The 20,405-nt window shown below is 42.0% G+C and overlaps 1 protein-coding gene across 1 annotated transcript in view; it reads left to right on the top strand.

Annotated features, from left to right (window-relative positions):
* col4a1 (collagen, type IV, alpha 1) overlaps positions 1 to 19,748 on the top strand; it is a 32,729-nt gene extending 12,981 nt beyond the window's left edge. The window contains exons 2-52 of the mRNA XM_029530776.1: positions 2,374 to 2,427; positions 4,572 to 4,661; positions 4,751 to 4,795; positions 4,910 to 4,954; positions 5,158 to 5,220; positions 5,364 to 5,417; positions 5,640 to 5,666; positions 5,789 to 5,863; positions 5,962 to 6,024; positions 6,243 to 6,278; positions 6,399 to 6,437; positions 6,971 to 7,063; positions 7,214 to 7,249; positions 7,330 to 7,389; positions 7,658 to 7,693; positions 7,787 to 7,831; positions 7,919 to 7,951; positions 8,461 to 8,521; positions 8,632 to 8,667; positions 8,757 to 8,903; positions 9,080 to 9,163; positions 9,315 to 9,398; positions 9,595 to 9,665; positions 9,811 to 10,002; positions 10,084 to 10,252; positions 10,413 to 10,505; positions 10,707 to 10,811; positions 10,915 to 11,012; positions 11,158 to 11,308; positions 11,453 to 11,566; positions 11,787 to 11,954; positions 12,397 to 12,486; positions 12,589 to 12,741; positions 12,874 to 12,972; positions 13,154 to 13,243; positions 13,395 to 13,534; positions 13,995 to 14,121; positions 14,233 to 14,313; positions 14,639 to 14,737; positions 15,070 to 15,120; positions 15,202 to 15,387; positions 15,555 to 15,688; positions 15,833 to 15,905; positions 15,994 to 16,065; positions 16,239 to 16,367; positions 16,479 to 16,577; positions 16,654 to 16,866; positions 16,982 to 17,159; positions 17,252 to 17,366; positions 17,837 to 18,009; positions 18,319 to 19,748. Coding sequence (XP_029386636.1) covers positions 2,374 to 2,427; positions 4,572 to 4,661; positions 4,751 to 4,795; positions 4,910 to 4,954; positions 5,158 to 5,220; positions 5,364 to 5,417; positions 5,640 to 5,666; positions 5,789 to 5,863; positions 5,962 to 6,024; positions 6,243 to 6,278; positions 6,399 to 6,437; positions 6,971 to 7,063; positions 7,214 to 7,249; positions 7,330 to 7,389; positions 7,658 to 7,693; positions 7,787 to 7,831; positions 7,919 to 7,951; positions 8,461 to 8,521; positions 8,632 to 8,667; positions 8,757 to 8,903; positions 9,080 to 9,163; positions 9,315 to 9,398; positions 9,595 to 9,665; positions 9,811 to 10,002; positions 10,084 to 10,252; positions 10,413 to 10,505; positions 10,707 to 10,811; positions 10,915 to 11,012; positions 11,158 to 11,308; positions 11,453 to 11,566; positions 11,787 to 11,954; positions 12,397 to 12,486; positions 12,589 to 12,741; positions 12,874 to 12,972; positions 13,154 to 13,243; positions 13,395 to 13,534; positions 13,995 to 14,121; positions 14,233 to 14,313; positions 14,639 to 14,737; positions 15,070 to 15,120; positions 15,202 to 15,387; positions 15,555 to 15,688; positions 15,833 to 15,905; positions 15,994 to 16,065; positions 16,239 to 16,367; positions 16,479 to 16,577; positions 16,654 to 16,866; positions 16,982 to 17,159; positions 17,252 to 17,366; positions 17,837 to 18,009; positions 18,319 to 18,400 — 4,851 coding nt within the window. The 3' untranslated portion in view covers positions 18,401 to 19,748. The remainder of the gene's footprint in view (positions 1 to 2,373; positions 2,428 to 4,571; positions 4,662 to 4,750; positions 4,796 to 4,909; positions 4,955 to 5,157; positions 5,221 to 5,363; positions 5,418 to 5,639; positions 5,667 to 5,788; positions 5,864 to 5,961; positions 6,025 to 6,242; positions 6,279 to 6,398; positions 6,438 to 6,970; positions 7,064 to 7,213; positions 7,250 to 7,329; positions 7,390 to 7,657; positions 7,694 to 7,786; positions 7,832 to 7,918; positions 7,952 to 8,460; positions 8,522 to 8,631; positions 8,668 to 8,756; positions 8,904 to 9,079; positions 9,164 to 9,314; positions 9,399 to 9,594; positions 9,666 to 9,810; positions 10,003 to 10,083; positions 10,253 to 10,412; positions 10,506 to 10,706; positions 10,812 to 10,914; positions 11,013 to 11,157; positions 11,309 to 11,452; positions 11,567 to 11,786; positions 11,955 to 12,396; positions 12,487 to 12,588; positions 12,742 to 12,873; positions 12,973 to 13,153; positions 13,244 to 13,394; positions 13,535 to 13,994; positions 14,122 to 14,232; positions 14,314 to 14,638; positions 14,738 to 15,069; positions 15,121 to 15,201; positions 15,388 to 15,554; positions 15,689 to 15,832; positions 15,906 to 15,993; positions 16,066 to 16,238; positions 16,368 to 16,478; positions 16,578 to 16,653; positions 16,867 to 16,981; positions 17,160 to 17,251; positions 17,367 to 17,836; positions 18,010 to 18,318) is intronic.
* The last annotated feature ends 657 nt before the right edge of the window (positions 19,749 to 20,405 follow it).

Below are 20,405 nucleotides of genomic sequence, written 5' to 3'. Positions count from 1 at the left end.
GACATAACATTTCAAGTATTACTTCAATGATACTCCAAATGCTTTTTGGATAAACGTACTTAAAGTCGTAAAAAGTAATAAGTTTGTGTAATACTCTACATGTGTAACTGTTACATATTGGATTATTATATCATGTTTTTAATGCACTAAAGCAAGTCATTTTAGCTTTTAGACTAAACTGTCAGCTAACCACCAGTGTCACTGTCTGCAGGGTTTGAAGTAAAAGCCTAACACTGAGGTCATATTAAAATGCATTTATTTTAATTATTTAAGCTAATGTGGGAAGAAATGGGTGTCAAGCTTTATAAATTAGTTTCTAAGGTCCATTTTGAGAGCTTACACTGACCAAGTCCTCCACCTGTATGTTCTTTACAACAATAGCGTGTGCGTGAATGCCCCCATCAACCTTTCCCATCCACAACGTCAGCCTATAGAAATGGTACTCATGTTGGAGATTCCATAGCTCGTGGTAAAGCAAGATAGTGATGGCCCTCATCATGCTGTAGACCTGAGGATCTGTACGATAAGATTTTCTTAAGAGCCCTCTTTTCTGCAAAGCCCAGATATCAAATCAGTCATTCATTTCATGGCACTCATTAGCAAGATGTCGTCTTTGTGCAGCTGGCAGTTGGGTCTTTGTACCTTCCCTCCCATCTGGTGTTTGGGTTTATGGTGGTGCATAACGGATGTAGAAGGGGAAAAAAAGTGAAGAAATGAATGAAATGCAGCTTTGATCAACTTGCAGATTACAGTGCTGTGTGTTTGGAAATTCAGCAGTAGACATTACCCGAGGGGGGGTGGGGGGGTGCAGGAATGTGTGCCCAGTCAAGTTTTGTCTTAAGAAGCTATGGAAAATTGCAGACAAAAAATAAATAAAATAAAAAAATAAATAAAAATAAACAGATGGTGTGCAACAGGTGAATGAGAGAATACATAATCACCAGCAGCTTTAGTGGTGCTTTCAATATGCATGTGCGTTCATTACAGCATGCCTCAACTCCCTTTATGAATTGTGGGAGAAAAAAAGGTGTATGTCCTGCATATGGAGCTGTTTTTCCACAATAAAACACACATGTTTCATTCACATCTCTGCTGTTTGTCTTATGGCACGGATCAGATCCGAAGCAGGCGTTTCTGAAGAATTGTGGTGGCATGTTAGGGGAAAAAAGAGAAAGAAAAACAAATTAAAAAGCCAGAGGTGCAGAGGTGAGTGAGTGAATGAGTGAAGTGTGTAACAGAACAAGAAGAGGAAATGACATAGTGTCAGAGGCCACGCATGTGTCACACAGTGCTACAAGAGCAGAGCAAGTGCACCGTATGGGCAGCTGGGGCTCATGAGCCCAGACAGAAGTCTGTTTCCCATGATTTCCCATGATTCTAGGGCCACTTTTTGATCAGGTTTGTTGGGGACGACAGTTTGTGGAAGGCCGGGATTTATGTTTTGCTGGGATCATGAGTTATAGAAGCTGTACAATTAAAAGTGACTTATGTCTGAGCTGTTCGGTTCAGACAGTTGGCAATGGATCATGATGAATGATAATGGAGCCATTTATTGTGTGTGTGCGTGTGTGTGTTGGAGGGAGGTGGGAGGGTGAGGGGGCTTTGCACTCATTGCCCAAGGGTGCAGGGCCTGTCCAAAGCACTGACATGATTTTGGCTGTACGCCTTGCACGTGAGTCTAGCAACAGCTGGATAGTGGAGGGGAAAGGAGAAGAGGAGCAGTGGAGGAGAGAGTCGAAGCAGTGCAGTCCAGTTCCCAGGCTCCAGCCTCTGGAGACCTATGAGCAGAGGAAATGGGTGGGTGGGGGGCTGACAGCAGCTGCATTGATACTCTTCTCCCTGGAAATACTGCTTTAAAGTCAATCGGGTCAATTGGTGATCATTTTTCATCATTTTTAGATGTAGATGATAGCTTAAAGGTTAAAATCAGGGGGTGATATTATTAATATAAGGATACAGATATTTTTCTCGAGTTAGAGAGAGAAAGAGAGTGAATATTGGATTTAAATTTGACCAAAAACACATTTAAGGTTTAAGATGGAACTGCCTGCTAAAACCTTTGGATCATCATTTCCTCATCTGTGTAAATGTTCACCTGTAGGACAGATCAGCAAGGCTTGCATGAAAACATTGAAGGAGTGTGTCTGGCAGGTCACTGTTGGGATTATTGCGAGCCATCTTTCATGTTTTAAAAGAATGCTGATATTGTATTTCGTATTTGACATTAAATGACCCACAGCAAGTGCTAACTTTACTTGTGTTCTTTTCAGCATGTTGGTCTTCTTTCCTTTTTTCAAACGCAGCATTGGACCTTTTCTTTTCTGTCGTCCAGGGGATGCATCATTTATCTTTTATGTTTCTTTTTGTCCTCAGGGATGCGGGGCATCATGTGGAAAATGTGACTGCAGTGGTGTGAAAGGAACAAAGGTGAGAATTTAGTTCATTCATTCATTTTCCAGTTTCACCAACAGTCAAATCCTTATCTCCTTTTTCACTTATCGGGCTTATGTTGTGTGACACACTGATGCTGTGCAGGCCCTGTAAACTCATAGACAACAGTGACAGTGCCTGTGCTTGTGTGCTGAGGAAGGGGGTCAGCTCAGTGGGACCGGCTGGAGATGAATCTGGGTGGTAAAGCAGTGGCTTACTGATGGAGCAGAGACCAGGAGAAACAAAGATTAGTCTGAATCAGAGCATGTCCGGGCACACAGATGGTCCGAGGGCTTTATTCCCATTAGATGGAAGGAATCTCTCAGATACAGAATCCTAAGTGGTGGGGACACTAACCATGAACTGGCTGCGAGCTCTTGGGCTGTCAGCACTTCACCATGACTGTTAATCACTGACCTGAAATACAGAAAGTTGGTATTAACTGGCTTGGGCATAGTTTTACAACAACAGCTGCTGCAATTACAGCATTGATGTTAAAACACAGAGAAAATGACAAATACACTTTAAAGGACATTCTGTCTTATTCATATTTTTAACATGAAGACATGATGCGAAGTAACCACAACTTGATTGCTGATTGTTCGTTTGGCTCAAGATCTCCATAGTTATCTTGAAACCAGTGAACACGCATACATCAGTGAGCCACACCACATGACGTGTTGCTTTATAACACTGAACATTTGAACTGTAGTTTATTTTAAGTCATTTCGTTAGAACAATAAATCACGGCATGAATTAGTCCTGCAGAAATGTACTGATTACATCCATTTGAGCGTTATTGCTAATTATTTGCTGATATATACTGTCTCAGCTTTTTTGAAACTTGACTGTAGTCTAAATAGAAATGCTTTGATTTATTGTGTAGCTACTTTTGAACCCCTAATCCTGGGGGTCAGGGTGGGTGCTCGGCGTTATGAGGTTATTCCCAGAACATGAACCAGGAACAAGAATTTCAGTCTCACAAAATATTTTTTATGTAATTTATAAGCTTATTTTACATTTACTGACTTTGCCTTAGGTAAAGTAAAGGTAAAAAAATTAAATAAAATGAACACAAAGAAAAGACACAACCCTTTAGTTGACCTGGTCACAACTAGTGGACTTGTGCAAGCTATAACATGAGGTCACACAGTTCCTCTCTTTTATGTTGTAACAAGCCCAAAATGTAAAGCAGGTGAAACTTTATTTTGCTACTCCTGCCGTTTGTGCATATCAGCCGACTGCAGAATGTTATCTATCCTCTTCATGCGACAGTCTGACCTTTTATGACTCAATCTTACAGCAACAGTAGCCAAACATTCTGCTCACCCAAAAACAACAGATGTCCCTGACTGTGTTCAGTGGAGTCTGGCCAGTTTACTGCACATTCAAAGCATGTCTGTGTTTTCTGGCTTGTTGAATGGCTCCAAACACCCTGCTGAAAATCTCCAGTGAACATTATTTCTAACTGTATCACTTCCTTAAGTTGCCTAGCAGGAGTTCCCCTCGTTCAAATAATACAATAATACATCCGCTCAGCGACGTCAGGTGTGATTTGGAGAATTTTTTTGAAATGGAATCATTCAAATATAACTTAATACATTTTGTGCTGAGACTGACTCACTCTTTCGAGCAGCTTAGAGCAGATAACTCGCCAATGACTCTCTCCCCTGTGAAACAATGCCTCCCTCCAGTGGCAGATAGCGGAATCAATACATTTTCTTATTTCTGGGTTCGTTTGAGGTCAATTTGAAGAAAAAAGAATTTGATGTGGATAGCATTTGTTTCTTGTATCTTTGTTTTTCAAGTAAATCAGCATAAAAATATGGGCATACTGGCCTTAATTAGGAATCTTAATGAAATGAAGTTGTTTTTAAATCTGAAAAAAGCTTGTAGACGTAGATAGGACCTAAGAGTTGCATGTTCTTATTGTGTTTTGATTGTGTAAAATCATGGGTTCAGTGATCCTAGTTGACCTAACAAGGTGTAAAGTAACAAAGTAACTGTGGATACAAAATTATTCTGTCTTATATAGCATTTATTTTAGGTGTCGCATTCATTTCAGATTATTTATTCAGCCGTAAAATATCCCAAGGTCCCAAGTTGATAGCAATTTATTTGCTCCTGTTTGTGTGTCCCAGGGTGAACGGGGATTTCCTGGTCTTCAAGGTAACATGGGATTCCCAGGGATGCAGGGACCAGAGGGGCCTGCAGGGCCAATGGGCCCCAAGGTCGGCACACACACACACACACACACACATCTGGTTGGGGATTATTTTTCTGTGTTATGATGATCATGGCATCATTTTGCTCTTCTTAGGGAGATCAAGGTGAACCTGGAGCTCCTGGAGTGAAAGGAGTGAGAGTAAGTAACCACCAAAATTAGCACCCAGCGTGAACGTAATGATTCATTATTTCACTAATTATTCCTTATATTACATCTTGAAACTGTAATGCTGATATGATTGTGGCCTTTCAGGGTCCTCCTGGTCTGCCAGGTTTCCCAGGAAACCCCGGACTACCAGTAAGTTGCTCTGGGCAGCCTACGTTTGCAGCCATCTTTTACATTCATCTCAATACTCCATGAGTGTTGCCTAACATGCTGTCACCCTCCAAGTAGTTGTTATTTTTAGGCTACATTTTAGTTTTGGCTGTGTGTGAGGAAAAATATTAGTTACAGTAGTAGATTGGGACTTCATTGCTGTTGTTGTTTTCTCTCACTTTTAGGGCATCAATGGAAATGATGGCCCACCAGGTTCACCCGGTATCCCAGGATGCAATGGGACTAAAGTAAGCCAAGTGCTATTATCAGATTGTTTTCTCCTTTGCACAGGTTTTGTGACCAGCCGTGATTTGATCTCTTTCTTTTTTGATTACCTAAAGACTACTGACTGTGTGTGTGTGTGTGTGTGTGTTGTTTTTTTTTTTTTCAGGGAGAAAGAGGATTTAATGGCAATCCTGGTCTTCCGGGACTTCAAGGACCTCCAGTAAGCAAATTTGATTTGCACGTCAATCAATTTCCACAATGATGAGTTGACATATCAGTTGTTGTGTAGGACAGTAAAAACTTTATATGGCTCATATTACACATTACATTACATTAAACAACAAGTTAAACCATCACATCGCAACAGTAGTCAGCAATATAATGACTAACCAGTATCTCTTAATAGAAAAACTCACCCTCTCACTCTGTCTTCTCTTCTCAGGGCATCCCAGGAATTCCCGGAATGAAGGTCATCTGAAATTTATGGAACTTTTAATCTTATCTCCAAATACCTATGCATGGATCAATCTTCCAATATTAAAGGACACTTGTGTTTGACCAAACCACTTGTTTGTGTTTGGTTTCCTGCAGGGTGACCCTGGTGGTGTGATCGGCATTGTTCCCTTGAAAGGAGACAGAGGGTTCCCTGGCACTCCTGGATTACCTGTATGTGCTTATTTGCTTTCCAACATGCCCGACTTAACCTGGTATTTGGAAAAGAAAAGTAACAAACTCAAACTATGCCATTTGGATTTTTCTTCCAGGGATCGATTGGACCCCCTGGGCCTACGGGACCTCCAGGACCTCGTGGCTTTCAAGGGCCAAAAGTGAGTTTCTTAATGAAATGAAGTAGTTTTTAAAATCTGCAAATACCTTCGTCAAACTGTGTAACCTTACCATTCAACCAACCATAAAATAAAAAATAAAAAATAAACAATGAACTTGGAGGACATACTTGATAATTAGATCATTTGTCACCATGTATCAGCTGAACACCATATTGGTATTGACAATTTGACTGATTGTGGATAACTGTGTTTCTCAGGGTGATGCTGGTCCTCCTGGCCCTCCTGGAGAGAAGGTAAGACTAATCAGGCACACGTATTACCATAATGAAATGCACTTCAACCATACTCTGACTGACTTAACTGTGGAGCTGAGATGTCATAGATGTTTTGTTTTGTTTTTTTACTTCTCTCAGGGTGACAAGCTGGCTTTTGTGAGTGACAGAGGAGAAAAGGTGAGAAATTAGCATGTGGGGCACTGTCTACACATACAAAAAATTGTATTTCAAGCTTCAAGATTACCTTGATTGTCATTTCACTGAGTATTTAGATAGGCAGGATGACACAACATAGTGTTCCTAGAAGTGCCTTTAATTTATTTTATTTTTTGAAAATAAATTATAAAGTAAATTTAGGCTTAGATTGGTTTCATTTTAAAGGAAATGAGAAAAATTCTGAATGGAAAAGAATCAGAGCATAGTTATATATTTTATTCAAGCAGTGTAATTTATTACTAACCCAAATTTTTTATGAACTGCTTTTTGAGGATTATCCAGAAAGAGAATTTTCTCACTTCATCAAGGAGTGATCAATTCTTGAGCATATTTGTGGGGGAAAAAAAAAAAAATCTAAATCACTTTTAGACACACCTGAATTTCATTGCAGAAATTTCTCTTTTATTACATTTGAGGATATATTTTTTTATACTTGGTTATTAGAAAATGATACTTGGCTGTGTCTGCTGTTGACTGTTGCCGCCTCTCTGCAGGGTGAGCCTGGATTCCGTGGCCCACCTGGTCCACCTGGACCCCCTCCATCACCTGTGGGAGGACAGATCACAGTGCACATAACTGGACCACCGGTACTCCCTCTGTTCTGCAGAAATGAAAGAGAAACTGTGTTTTGTCTTTTGTTTTTTTTTGTTTTTTTTTTTAATGCACAAATTAATTACTAAATGCCTGGTTATATATAATGTTATTTCCTAAGCCTGTTTGTGTTTTTCTTCCTAAAGGGAGAACGAGGATTTAAAGGAGATAAAGGAGAAAAAGTTAGTATTTTGCACATACAGTATTTGTTATCGTCTACCTCACCCTTCTGCTTCTTTTACATACCTGATTTCCTTTGCAGGGCTTTTGCACCCCACATATAAATGGTGTCAAAGGTGAACCTGGCCCACCTGGACCAAGAGTAAGTGACAGAATATGCATAAAAAATAAATGTGAAGACTCAATAAGTCTATGCAGTTTACAAAAAGGTTTGAATGTAACAAGGAAAACAGGCTTTTTTATAATGTGCCACTGCAACTATTCTTTACCCACTTTGAGCTGCGATATATTCATACAGGTGCCAGTGTGTTTATTAATACTTTACATTGACTACATGATTCATGATGCTATTTGTACCACTGTGAGTGCTTTTCTTTTTATTTTATTTTATTTTTTTTCTTCGATTTTAGGGTAAACCTGGTAAAGATGGAGCGTTTGGGCTGAAGGTAACAATGATAACTTACAGTATTATCCATCCACTCAACAGATTTTTGATGTTTTAAGTATTTCAAACTAAAGAATTGCACACATTTGCACAGGGTGAAAAGGGCTTTCCAGGATCTCTTGGATACCCTGGCTCCCAGGTAACTACTGCAACTTTTAGTTAAACTCTAAGTATGTCGGACTTGTAATGATAAGAGAGGCTTTTTTCTCTTTTTCTGTTATTGTAGGGTGAAAAAGGAGAAAGGGGACCACCTGGATATGTAAGTCATCCCCCTTTCCATTGAGCTCCATATAGGATTAAATCTAAAAGCTACCAGCAGAGGTCACCACATTCTCATTCTGTTAGCAAACTACTGAACGCACTGTTAAATAATATCCTCTATAGCTTGTCTGAGAAAATGACCTCACTTGAGTCAGGCCAACAGTTTTTCCTGAGAGCACCAAGGTTACTCTCTTAGTGTATCATTTCTAGAAGATATGTGGATGTAACCATCAGAGGAGAGATCTGCTCACAGGCTACCCTCACTACTCGACTCCTCTTTTGGTTGACCTCACATAGCTTCCTATAGTGATGACAGAGTGCACACTGGGTACATCAGACATATGATTTAATCCAGTTATTTAAATACTAACAAAAAATGGTCATCTTAAGGTGGAGAGGTGCACGATAAGCAGTCAGTTGATCAATATGATAAAACTTACATATTGTCTTGAAAAAAAAAAAAAGGTATATGCATCTTTAATCTTTGTGTTTCATCAATCATTTTAGGGTACTGGTGCCCCTGGTCCTCCTGGTCCTCGTGGTCTCCCAGGGGAGCAAGGAGAAAAAGGTACAAGATGCCACCACATGTTCATACTGTATGTGGACACATTTGCTTACCTTGAATGAGATCCCACAGTATTTGTGCTTCAATTTTTTCTTTCTCTTCTTAATCTCCAGGTTTTCCTGGACCCCAGGGAGAAGCTGGTCCCCCAGGTAAAACACTGCAATATTTCAATATAATATGACAAGACAGCATTAATCCAAAAAACCCACAAACTTTGGCTTCTTCCGTTTGACCTCAGGCCAACACATTCAAGGACCTCAAGGCGAGAAGGGTGAGAAGGGAGACATTGGCGAGAAAGGAGCCCGAGGTATGGAAGGAGAGTCACTGGTTGGACCTCCAGGACAACCAGGGATTCCAGGACCACCTGGACAGCCAGGACTGCCAAGTATGTCTCATCTTCTAATGCTACATTAGTTTAAATTATTGACAACGAGGCAACACTTACTGAAAGTGTACATTCACAGGTGTTTAAAAAAAATAAAATAATGTAATGTGTGTGTTTTGCCTGTTTGTGTGTGTCAACTGCATGTCTTATGCATGCTCTATGACATTTCTTCACAGTTGACCCTAATGAATGTAACATCAAGAAAGGCGCCCCTGGCCCACCTGGACTTCCAGGGTTACAAGGGGAAGTGGGGCAGAAAGGTAAGCATGACTTACTTAATTAATTAATTAATTAATTAATTAAACCTTTCAATTTTTTGTCTTTTGTCTATGAGAAACACTGATTTAAGCATCCAAGAAGTTTAATGTGAACATATTATTAAAATAAAAAGTTTTCTGTACATCCTTTTAGGTGACCAAGGAGAAACCTGTACTCACTGTGAAGGTGTTAGCGTACCTGGATTACCTGGCCCCGAGGGCCCTAAAGGAGAGCGTGGTGAGCAAATCAGTTCCGTTCAGATTTCGTAAAAAATTGAGGTTATAAACCAAAGTTGTCATCTGTCACTGGACGTTCGCTAACATAATGTGAGTGACTGTTTCCAGCATACCAAACAAAGCTGTTTCATTATGATACTGATGACAGCAAATGATGAATGACCTTAGAATGTAAAATGGCCACCTACACTTGGCAGGACCTCCTGGGTTGGTTGGGGGCAAAGGAGAGAAGGGCCAAACAGGCCCACCTGGACAACCTGGAAGACCTGTGAGTAGAATCATGTCTAAGAAGATCAACATTGAATGTTTTACAGTTTCACAGAATAAAATTGAAGAAGACATTAATTTAAATATTTTTCTTCCACTGTGCTTGATCATTTTTGTTTATTTATTTATTTTTTGGATCTGTGTAGGGCACCTCAGGCAGTCCTGGGTTGATGGGAGCTCCCGGTGCTGTTGGTGAGCCAGGGGACATTTTTATAGCTCCTGGACTGAAAGGAGACAAAGGTCTTCCTGGTCCTGCTGGGTCACCAGGGCGGCCTGGATTGGATGGACAGCCAGGAAGAGATGGGCTCCCGGGCATACCTGGCCTCAAAGGAGAACCTGTATGTTCATGTGTTTTGTTAGCTATTTTTTGCTCCCATTTACAAACCAATTAGATCTGACATCCCCTTTCTTGCTTTCAGGCAAAAGAGGGCATTAAAGGTGAGCGTGGGCCATATGGAGACCCTGGACCTATTGGGCCCCCGGGAGAGAGGGGTCCCCCTGGTGTGCCAGGCATCGGGCTACCAGGAGAGTCAGGAGAAAAAGGCAGTCAAGGGAGGCCAGGATTTCCTGGAGCCCCTGGATTACCTGGTAGGCATGAGATCTATAAATGTATAGTAAAAATAAGACCTGGTGTGGTCGAAGAGAAGTAACAACCTGTATGTCAACATTGTATGGAAAAATGAACACACACTGGTGCTGCGCACATACCTTGTATACATTTATACGACGATAACTTTCTGCTCAACAGGTGCAAAAGGTGAGCCAGGTGTCGGTCTGAGCACTCCAGGACCTCAGGGCGTGCCTGGACCACAAGGAGAAACTGGCAGACCTGGACTTCAAGGTGAGCATAGTCGTTATGTTTTCATTTACGCTCTCCTGCAAAACCATCTATTTCCTTTGAATGAAAACTTGCCTTTGAAATAACATAAAAATTTGTGTTAGGTGTAAAAAAAGTATTGTTTTTGTAATGTACAAAAATAACATTCATATGTATGAAATAGTCATGATTCTTCCTGCTTACTTTGCAACATGTGGGACTCAGGAGACAGAGGCCTGCCTGGAAATCCAGGATTGCCAGGTTTCCCTGGTGAGAAAGGTGACCAAGGGCCCCCTGGAATCGGTTTTCCAGGACCAACAGGTCCAAAAGGTACGTTGCTCCAACTTGGCCTCATTGAAGAAAAAAACCAAAAGATAAATAGGGTGCAGTATCAGGAAAAAGTTTGTGGAGGAAATTTTTTACATGTTTCCAGGAATCAGCGGAATTCCAGGAGCTCCAGGATTGCCAGGAGAGCCTGGAAGACCAGGACAGGACGGCTTGACGGGGCAACCTGGTTCCCCTGGACAAAAAGTGCGTATTTGTCTGCTTGTCTCTATCAAAAAATAATTCAATAATCAGACACTGGAAAAAATCCAAATCATCCTCTTTTTCAACACGGAAAATAAATCCATTGCCAGGATGACATGCAGATAAGTGCATATTTGTATGCTTGCAGGGTGAACCAGGACGGGGTCTCCCAGGCCCAAAAGGTTCGCAGGGTCAACCAGGAGATACTGGCTTCCAGGGACAGAAGGGTAACATTGGACTACCTGGTGTTCCTGGACGAGAAGGCACCACAGGGCCACCAGGACCTCAGGGAATCAAAGGTACTGCAGGACTGTTTTAACATCCCTGGGGCCAAATTGAAACCTGTTTTCATTTGGTTTACGGCATTCAAGAAAATCTATTTTACCAAGCACAGTGTGTGTGTGTGTGTGTGTGTGTGTCCTCCCTTTGATCTTAAAAATTAGGTGACGTTGGAGTCCCAGGGCCTCCTGGACTGGTTGGCTCACCTGGTGCACCAGGGAAAGGCTTACCTGGAACTCCAGGACTACAGGGACCACCTGGAGAGCCTGGACCATTTGGTGAGTGCAAACATTGAGGCATTTCTGCTGAAAACATCCAAAACAAAACATTCAGTTGGTGTGTTGCGCTCATGGACATGCGACTATTCCACCATTGTCAGGTAACTAGTGAGCTGTGGCTTTCCTGCTATTAAATCAACTGTCACACTCCGGGTCTGACTATCATGTTCTTGGTAATGACATCCCCAAAAATATATTTGTATGCTTGCCTATAAAACAGGTAGAGAAGGTGTAAAGGGAGAAAAGGGCTACCCTGGTCCTCCTGGTCTGGATATGCCGGGGCCACAGGGAGAAAAGGGAATCCCTGGGTTCCCAGGACCCCCAGGCTCCAAAGGACTGCCTGGGCCTCCAGGTTTACCAGGCAGGGATGGCTTGATTGGATTCCAAGGTGAGATGGGCAATAAGCAAACACATCCATATAAAAAGAAATAAAACTAAAAACTCTACAGTGATTTAGGTTCTTCACTGTATTTCGCTGTTCTGCAATTTCTTTTAGTGCTTCTAGTAGATGTAGATGGAAATTAGTCATTAATAAACTCAACAAAATGCTAATTTCTACATCAATTTATCTGTGTTGTTCATGTCGTTATCGTTGTTATTGCCATCTTTTCCATATCCAAGATTTATATTTTTATCCAAAATGCAGCACTTCCTGTAAATGTTTTCCATTAACAGCCTTCAGAATAAGGGCAGGATGATGCCTTTTTAGGACCTGGAGGGCTTTTTATGTATGTGAAGCAGAAATGCAGGAGGTGCATCTCTGCTTCAGTATATTAATTAGATGACTGACTCCTGAAATATTGTTCACTGTATGTGTGTTTGTTTATCAGGTCCTAAAGGTGAAATGGGGGTCATAGGGACGCCAGGAGTACAAGGATTTCCAGGACTACCTGGCATGCCTGGATCTCCTGGTCTGAGAGGTGAGGAACATAAGATGTTGAAAACGATTTTTAGTCTTGTAGTGTAAGCTATTGTTTGTTTTAGCAGGTGAAAGTTTCTGTTTTCCACAATCTCTCTCTCAGGCAGTCCTGGATTAACCGGACCAAAAGGTGAGATTGGAGAAACTGGACCTAGAGGAGATAGGGGAGATCGAGGTCTTCAGGGGCCTCCATGGAATATGACTGATGGTGAAAAATTGAAGATGAAGGGGGAGAAGGGAGAAATTGGAGACACAGGTATGAAACGACACGCCATCTCTTGGATCTGTGAGAGTACATTTACTTTACAGCGATTTAGAACGAGTTTACGAGCACTCTAACAAATATCTCAGTGGCTTTATGTGATCTTTAATTCACTTCCCCTACCAGGTGATCCTGGGGTCGCTGGACAGAAGGGCTACCGTGGAATGCCTGGAGACCCTGGAATGCCGGGCAAAGATGGAGAGCCTGGACTACCTGGACAACCAGGTGACATATATATATATATATATATATATATATGACCACATGGACTTATGTTACCGCCACCAGCATCAACCATTTGAAGATATAAAAGGATACTCTTATTTTGATGCATTCTCTGGCTTTGCTTTATCAACTAATAACAATGAAAGCAAAGTGAATACATCTTACCTCTGATATGTCTTAGGTGAGAAAGGAGACTCTGGTTTTCCTGGCGAGCCTGGGAGCATGGGACCACCTGGACAGAAGGGCAGTGTAGGAGAGATGGGAATACCAGGTAAAAACAAGAAAAGTCAAACATCAGTCTGCTACATTCTGCCGCTGAAAGTGTGACTGTGTGCCTCTGTCCAGTCACAAGCATTAAATTCAGTCCTGCAAACAAAAGACAATTTGCAGCTGTATTAACCTCAGTCTGTGTGTCTGTACAGGTGCACTTGGCCCTAAAGGTACAAAAGGAGATATTGGTACGCCAGGACATCCAGGATCCAGAGGCACAGATGGATCGAAAGGAGACAAAGGCGCAGCTGGTGAGCCAGGCATTGGAATCCCAGGACATCCTGGAGAAAAGGTAATGACTGCTCAGCGTCTGGGCACTGTGAGTTGGCAGCTGGAGTAATTGAAAGTTTAAATAGGACACTACCTTGAAAGAAATGTTCTTTTAGTAAGTCAAAGGTTGTGCATGTGTTCATGAGGTTTCCAATGAGCTTTGACCCAGAAACAACCCAAAGTTTAAATACCATGATCGCTCATATGCATAATCAGATGTTAGTGTACACTTTGTAATTCCTCGATTCTTAAAGTTTCAATTTGATTTAGCAAAATCTGAATGTGATCAACACACCTACAAACAAACGTAAAGTTTCACACGGAAGACTGCATATATATACTATCTCATCATCTATATATGATGTGAAATGCTTATGTATAACTGTGATGTATACAGTGTTGCCATTTATAATTTGTTCCTCTCAGTAACCATCAGTGCTCATCTTTACCCACGATCAATTTCCACTCCTTTACTCTGACAGGGTCAGACAGGTCAGCCTGGATTCCCAGGATCACCTGGAGAAAAGGGTCAGAAGGGTCAAGAGGGTATGCCTGGCAAACCAGGATTCCAAGGACTTAAAGGAGAAAAAGGAAGCATCGGGTATTCAGGTCAGATCTCAGTCTGTGCTGTCTCATTCATCCTGTTCATCTGCAGGAAAAACACTTGTTACAGTGATCATATGTTGTTCCATATGAATTATTGTGATGTGTGTTTTATAGGACAGCCAGGCAGACCGGGTGAGAAAGGTACACCTGGGCTCCCAGGGTCTCCAGGAGAGCCTGGTCGTGAAGGCCGACCTGGTAAGTAACATGCAACTTCAAGCAGTTTATGAGATTATTAATGTTATATATTAATCTATGATGTCCTGAATGTGTACAAAATTCTATTTACTATTTATTTCACATAGACAGGCTTAACCTTGAGATCATTTTTTGTCAAAATAATTCAGATATTGCTGGAAGCCAAACTTATGAATGAGCTACGAAGAAATAATCAGTTGGGATATACAAGATTCCAAAGCAAAAGCCTGTTAGTTTTGCTTGAAAACAACAAGTAATGTGAAAGCTGTGCCTGTAGCAGCCTGATACACACTGACAAACAGTGTGTGGACCTTTTGCTGTCCAGGTGAAGGTGGACTGCAGGGACCTCCGGGTCCTCCTGGAGAGAAGGGCGAGCCTGGACTGGACGGCATCCCTGGATCCACAGGGGAGAGAGGAGATCCAGGTTAGTGCAACATCAACCCTCTTAATAACACCACACACAATTTAAGACTTTTAATCAGAATCAAAACCAAAAAGGTCTAATAAAAACTGGGACTACTAAATGGGACGTTTCAGTTACTTGCTTTCCTAAAGCACCCCTTACACATCTGCAACCAACCAATTATCAATTTTCATGTAATTTCATTTGAGCCGCTTATCCTTCAGGGTTGTCAGGGGGACCCACACAGAAAGGCCACAGGCATGGGAATTGAACCCATGACTTCTTGCTGTGGGCCAACAGCCCTAACCACCATCCACCATGCAAGTGTTTAATATTTTTAATGGCTTCTGCAGGTTTACCTGGCCATGGTTTCCAGGGACCACCTGGAACTTTAGGTATCAAAGGTAAGAGCTCTACCATCATTGATTTAATGATGCCGCACAAGCACTGGAGTTTCTTTATCTGGTTTTCCTTCCTTTTTCCAGGTGACAAAGGTAGCCCTGGCTTTCCTGGCACTCCAGGTCATCCAGGTATCCCTGGTATCAAAGGAGACAAGGGATTTCCTGGCGTGCAGGGACCACAGGGTGAGACAGGAGAGAGGGGGCCCCAGGGTATCTCTCTAGAAGGCCCTAAGGGAGACAGGGGAGAAACAGGACAACCTGGAGAAGCAGGTACTGTGAAAAACATGATGCTACTCATTTCTAATGTATGTGTGGAGTTGTTTCCAAACACAATATAACATACAGTCGTCATCACAAGTAAATAAAGAAACACATTGAATTCCTTGCACGTTGTATTCATAAAATATCTGTACCCCCTTGTTGACTTTGTCAAACAGGATCCCCAGGAGCACCAGGACCTGCTGGTGTGCCAGGCAGACATGGCGAAAAGGGAGTGAAAGGAGACCAAGGCCTTCCTGGTTTCCAGGGAGAGACAGGCCAAAAGGGTGACCCTGGATTTCCTGGACTCCCAGTATGATATAGTCCTTTTTTCCATTACTTTGTTGTTGTTGTTGTTGTTGTTGTTGTTGTAGTACATGTGGCACATTAGTGAAGCTGTGTTAATGCCACAAATATGACCATAGTTTTGTTACCGTTTTGTGCATGTCTGTCACAGGGACAAGCTGGACTTCCAGGTATTGATGGACAGAAAGGAGAGAGGGGATTGCAAGGTGTTCCTGGATTCCCAGGTGAGTACATACAATGTGAAATCTGAGTGTGCGTATGTGTATTTATGTGTTTAAATGATAAAATGACACTTTTTAATACCAACTTTAGGTACAAAGGGTGATTTTGGGGACATTGGATTTAAAGGAGAGGTTGGAGACAGAGGACTCCCAGGAGAAAAAGGTAACACGAGAGAAAAATGTGTTGAATTTTCCCCACACTTGAATTATTGTTTCTCTTTAGTATAATCGTGTTGGTGCTTTTTTATGTATGTGTTCATTCTATCCCTTGATGGCTATTTGTGACTTAAAAAACAACATCAGTCAAGTCTCCTGCTATGTTACTGTATATTTCAGGTAACGATGGCCCTCCTGGTCCCCCTGGCCCCCACACATTCATTAAAGGAGACACTGGTGCCCCAGGAATTCAAGGTCCTCCAGGACCGCAGGGACCTCAAGGATATCTTGGGCAGAAAGGACAGCAAGGTAACAATCGATTTAGAAATGTTCCCCTCTGCATATAATGCAGTTTTCACCTGCTTACCTATGCTACACATCCTTTTTTTTCCTAATTGTTTCATCATTTTTGTCACTCAGGTATGACAGGTATTGCAGGGCCAAAAGGTGAAGATGGCCTCCCTGGATATCATGGTCAACCTGGAGCCAAAGGAGAACCCGGCCTGCAGGGGCCACAAGGTAGGAGACTCACAGGGATGGAGGTATTTCTTTGCTGTGCTTCTCCTTTTATGTATTAATCACTCCATGTCTCCAGGACCCAGAGGAAACCCAGGCCCCCCAGGCCCCGATGGAGTTCCGGGTCAAGTGGGTCCACCTGGCCCCTCCTCCATGGATCACGGCTTCCTGGTAACTCGTCACAGCCAGTCGGTGGACATTCCATTTTGTCCCGAAGGAACCTCACTCATATATGATGGCTACTCCTTGCTCTACGTACAAGGCAACGAACGGTCTCATGGACAAGACTTGGGTGAGAAACATAATCAGTCAATGAAGAAAGAATAAAATAAATGAATGAGGTGGAGTGTGCAAAGTGAGCGGTTTGGTGGGATGATTTACATTTTTCTTGTTGTGCCTTATTTTAGGGACGGCAGGCAGCTGTCTAAGAAAGTTCAGCCCCATGCCCTTCCTCTTCTGTAACATCAACAATGTTTGCAACTTTGCCTCTCGTAATGACTATTCCTATTGGCTCACCTCCCCCGAGCCCATGCCCATGAGCATGGCACCTATCACTGGTGAAAGCATCAAGCCCTTCATCAGCAGGTCTGTTGACATTTCTGTCCTGTATTAATATTTTCCATCAGCTATACTTAGTGCTCACACACTGTGTACTTCCTGTCTGTGTGTCTGTGCAGATGTTCTGTTTGTGAAGCGCCAGCCATGGTGATAGCAGTTCACAGTCAGACCATCATGATACCCCCCTGCCCTCAGGGCTGGGACTCTCTGTGGATTGGCTATTCCTTTGTTATGGTAAGGCAAACAAGAACCAGATCTCGGTTAGGGTTAACCCTAACTCTCATGTATTGGCCAAGCCTTGCTGCGATGACTTCCCAAAAAAAACTGTTGGGCGATACAGAACCAGAGACCGGCGATTGATTGTAAATGATTCTATAGATGGATTCTGTGCCAAAGACCCCACAGTTTGAGAAAACCTTCAAACAATGATTCATGAACGTTTGGGTGTAGTTTCATCCAAATGCTGGAGAATTGTAAATGGCGAGGTCTTCTGGGCGGTGCAGGAGCAGTGTGACTAAACAGTCACCTGACCTCCATGCAGCTGGTGAATCAGCCAATGCTTGTCAGGTGTGACTGGAGATCAGAGACTGCCACAATGTCAGTTCTGTGATTTTATCCAAAAATGTTGTAAAAACAAATTCCTCTGGTGACGGAGTTTCTTTCTTCTACGTTTAATTCCATTACATTGTGTTTGTCTATCGTAGCACACCAGTGCTGGTGCCGAGGGTTCAGGCCAAGCTCTGGCCTCTCCCGGTTCCTGTCTGGAGGAGTTCCGCAGTGCTCCGTTCATCGAGTGTCACGGCCGTGGGACCTGCAACTACTACGCCAACTCGTACAGCTTCTGGCTTGCCACCATTGAAGACAATGAGATGTTTACGTAAGGCAGAGACTTTTGCACTCAGACGTCTCATTTAGCTATTTCCTCTAATTCCCATGAGAGAATAATTTAACACCCCATACAAATCTTGTTTCTACTGACCTCCATCACCACTGGGTGTTGTTACAGGTGAAACAACGCACACAATCCTTGTATCTATATAGTCAATATAGTCAGATTTAGCCTGGTGTTATTATTCTCTCTTGCTGATCACATTTTTGTCACATTTGCATTCAGCTCATGACCATATGGGATGGATCTAAGTTGTTTTTTGCTCTACCTTTTCTCTTTTTCTTTTTTTTTTCCCAGGAAACCCGTCCCGACGACGCTAAAAGCAGGCAGTCTTAGAACACACATAAGCCGCTGTCAAGTCTGCATGAAGAGGACATAAACCCCAACGCTACAGTCCTCCTCCATCAGATCCGAGCAATACCACGTATGCTGGTGTCCTCAACTTGGCTTGACTCACTGTTTTGAAAGGATGGTGCTATTTCCCTGCATGTGTGAGAAGAGAGGGAAAGAGACGTGGTTTGTAGAACAGCCTCAGATTGAACTTTACAGACCAGATCACAAAGACCAAGCAGCCTTTTTCTCCATGCAGAAACACTTAACTAACACGATCACAGCAATATCTCTAAAGAATGACGCCCAGTCTACCACTGCACTGAGTACATGCCCTAATCAGGTAAACTGGTGTTCATATTTGTGTAAGCTTTGTGTAAGTCAGGTGCTATTGAATCTTTCTTATCAGCCTTATTCCATTTTTAAAATGCAATTTTTAAATTCCCCCTTCCCTATAAGTGCCACCGCATTCAAAGATATAGTTACATTTATCTAGATGTTCACGCCTTTTATCTTCTACTAATGTAAAGGATGGGACTTACCACTTGTTACAGAAGCTTGCTGTTTGTTATGTTGCCACCAAAGACATATAACAATCACACTGTTGTAAATATAATGCATTCCTTTCTAACATAGTTCAACATACTCTCCTCAGGTTATTATTGAATTACTTTGTGTGTTATTAGCTCCATTTTTATTTATAAGATTTATGAGAATATTATGTTGGAGGTGAGGTATTTGGGGACTTAAATGAACTCAAAACAGTGTTTCCGCATCCGACAACCAGCTCCTTATTAACATACCAAACAGCACTGAAATGACATTGGCAGGTGAGTGTGTGTGTACATGTGTGTGATTATGCTTGTGTGTGCAGGTGTAAGTGTACAGATATGATTGAATTTGAGCAGTTTCAAAGTGGTGCGTGTGTGTGTTGTTTGCATAGGCTATGTATTGTTGTGCATCCCTGTTGACACTATACAAAACAAATGCACAAAAAGGAACAGACAAAAAAAAAGAAAAAAAGAAAATTGACTTGCCTACACTTTTACTCAGTCACAAAATTGCTCATGACGGCTGTCACAGCAAGTGAACCAAAACGTTCTTATCTCTGATCGTAAAGAAATGCACGTGTGTGTGTGTGTGTGTGTGTGTGTGTGTGTGTGTGTGTGTGTGTGTGTGTGTGTGTGTGTGTGTGTGTGTGTGTGTGTGTGTGTGTGTGTGTGTGTGTGTGTGTGTATATACTTGTATACGTAACACGTACTAGCTATTCTGCACATGTACCAGACTGTTCCTGTTTGTGAATTACTTTGCCATACTTGTCAGCTTTGTGCAAAAAAAAAAAAATATCTTTAAGGGTCATCATGTTGAGGCTGCACATGTCAAACCCATGAAGAGGAGGAGGATCACATTTCTAAGTGTCTCTCTGGGTTGAGATGTTTTCAAAGGTCTTAGTGTTGGTTTGTATTTTGTATACAGCCTTTTGGGATTACTTCAGTCATGGGCGTAAACAGTGAAAGAGGCAAAGCTTTTTACTGTTTTGTTATGGCAGTTACTTCACTCTGACCACAATCTGTTTCTGTTTCGTGTGTTGTGCTTGGTTGTGATAAAATGCTCCATGAAGTACATGCAGTGTTAGCAGCATTTCCATCCTAAAGCGAACTTGGTTACAGCAGGATTGATCTTAACTGAATAACAAGGAGAACTGAACATACTTCTGTCATTTTATATTTTCCAGCTCCCATATGGTGTCATTTCAGCAATAAAATGATTTTTAGAATAATCTTACTAACTGTTCTATCAATTTTTGTAGTGAAGACGTCTGGTGTAGTACTACCTAAACGACACAAGAGGGCAGCACCAGTACAATCTATAAATCAGAGTGGGTCATAATGACACAGTTTTCCATTTCGTTGATTTACAAGGCCACAGTGTTTTTAGTTCTTATAATCCCTGGTTATTATTCCAGCAAGAGCTGACCTCAAATCTATCTTGAACCCAACCCTCTGCACCAACACTTCCACAGTGCAACACAGCCACTACCTCAGCACTTCTGC

This window comes from Echeneis naucrates, chromosome 21 (assembly GCF_900963305.1).
Source record: "Echeneis naucrates chromosome 21, fEcheNa1.1, whole genome shotgun sequence".
Lineage (NCBI taxonomy): Eukaryota > Metazoa > Chordata > Actinopteri > Carangiformes > Echeneidae > Echeneis > Echeneis naucrates.
The sequence above is the reverse complement of the archived record's forward strand: the minus strand, read 5'-3'. Positions and strand labels throughout refer to the sequence as shown.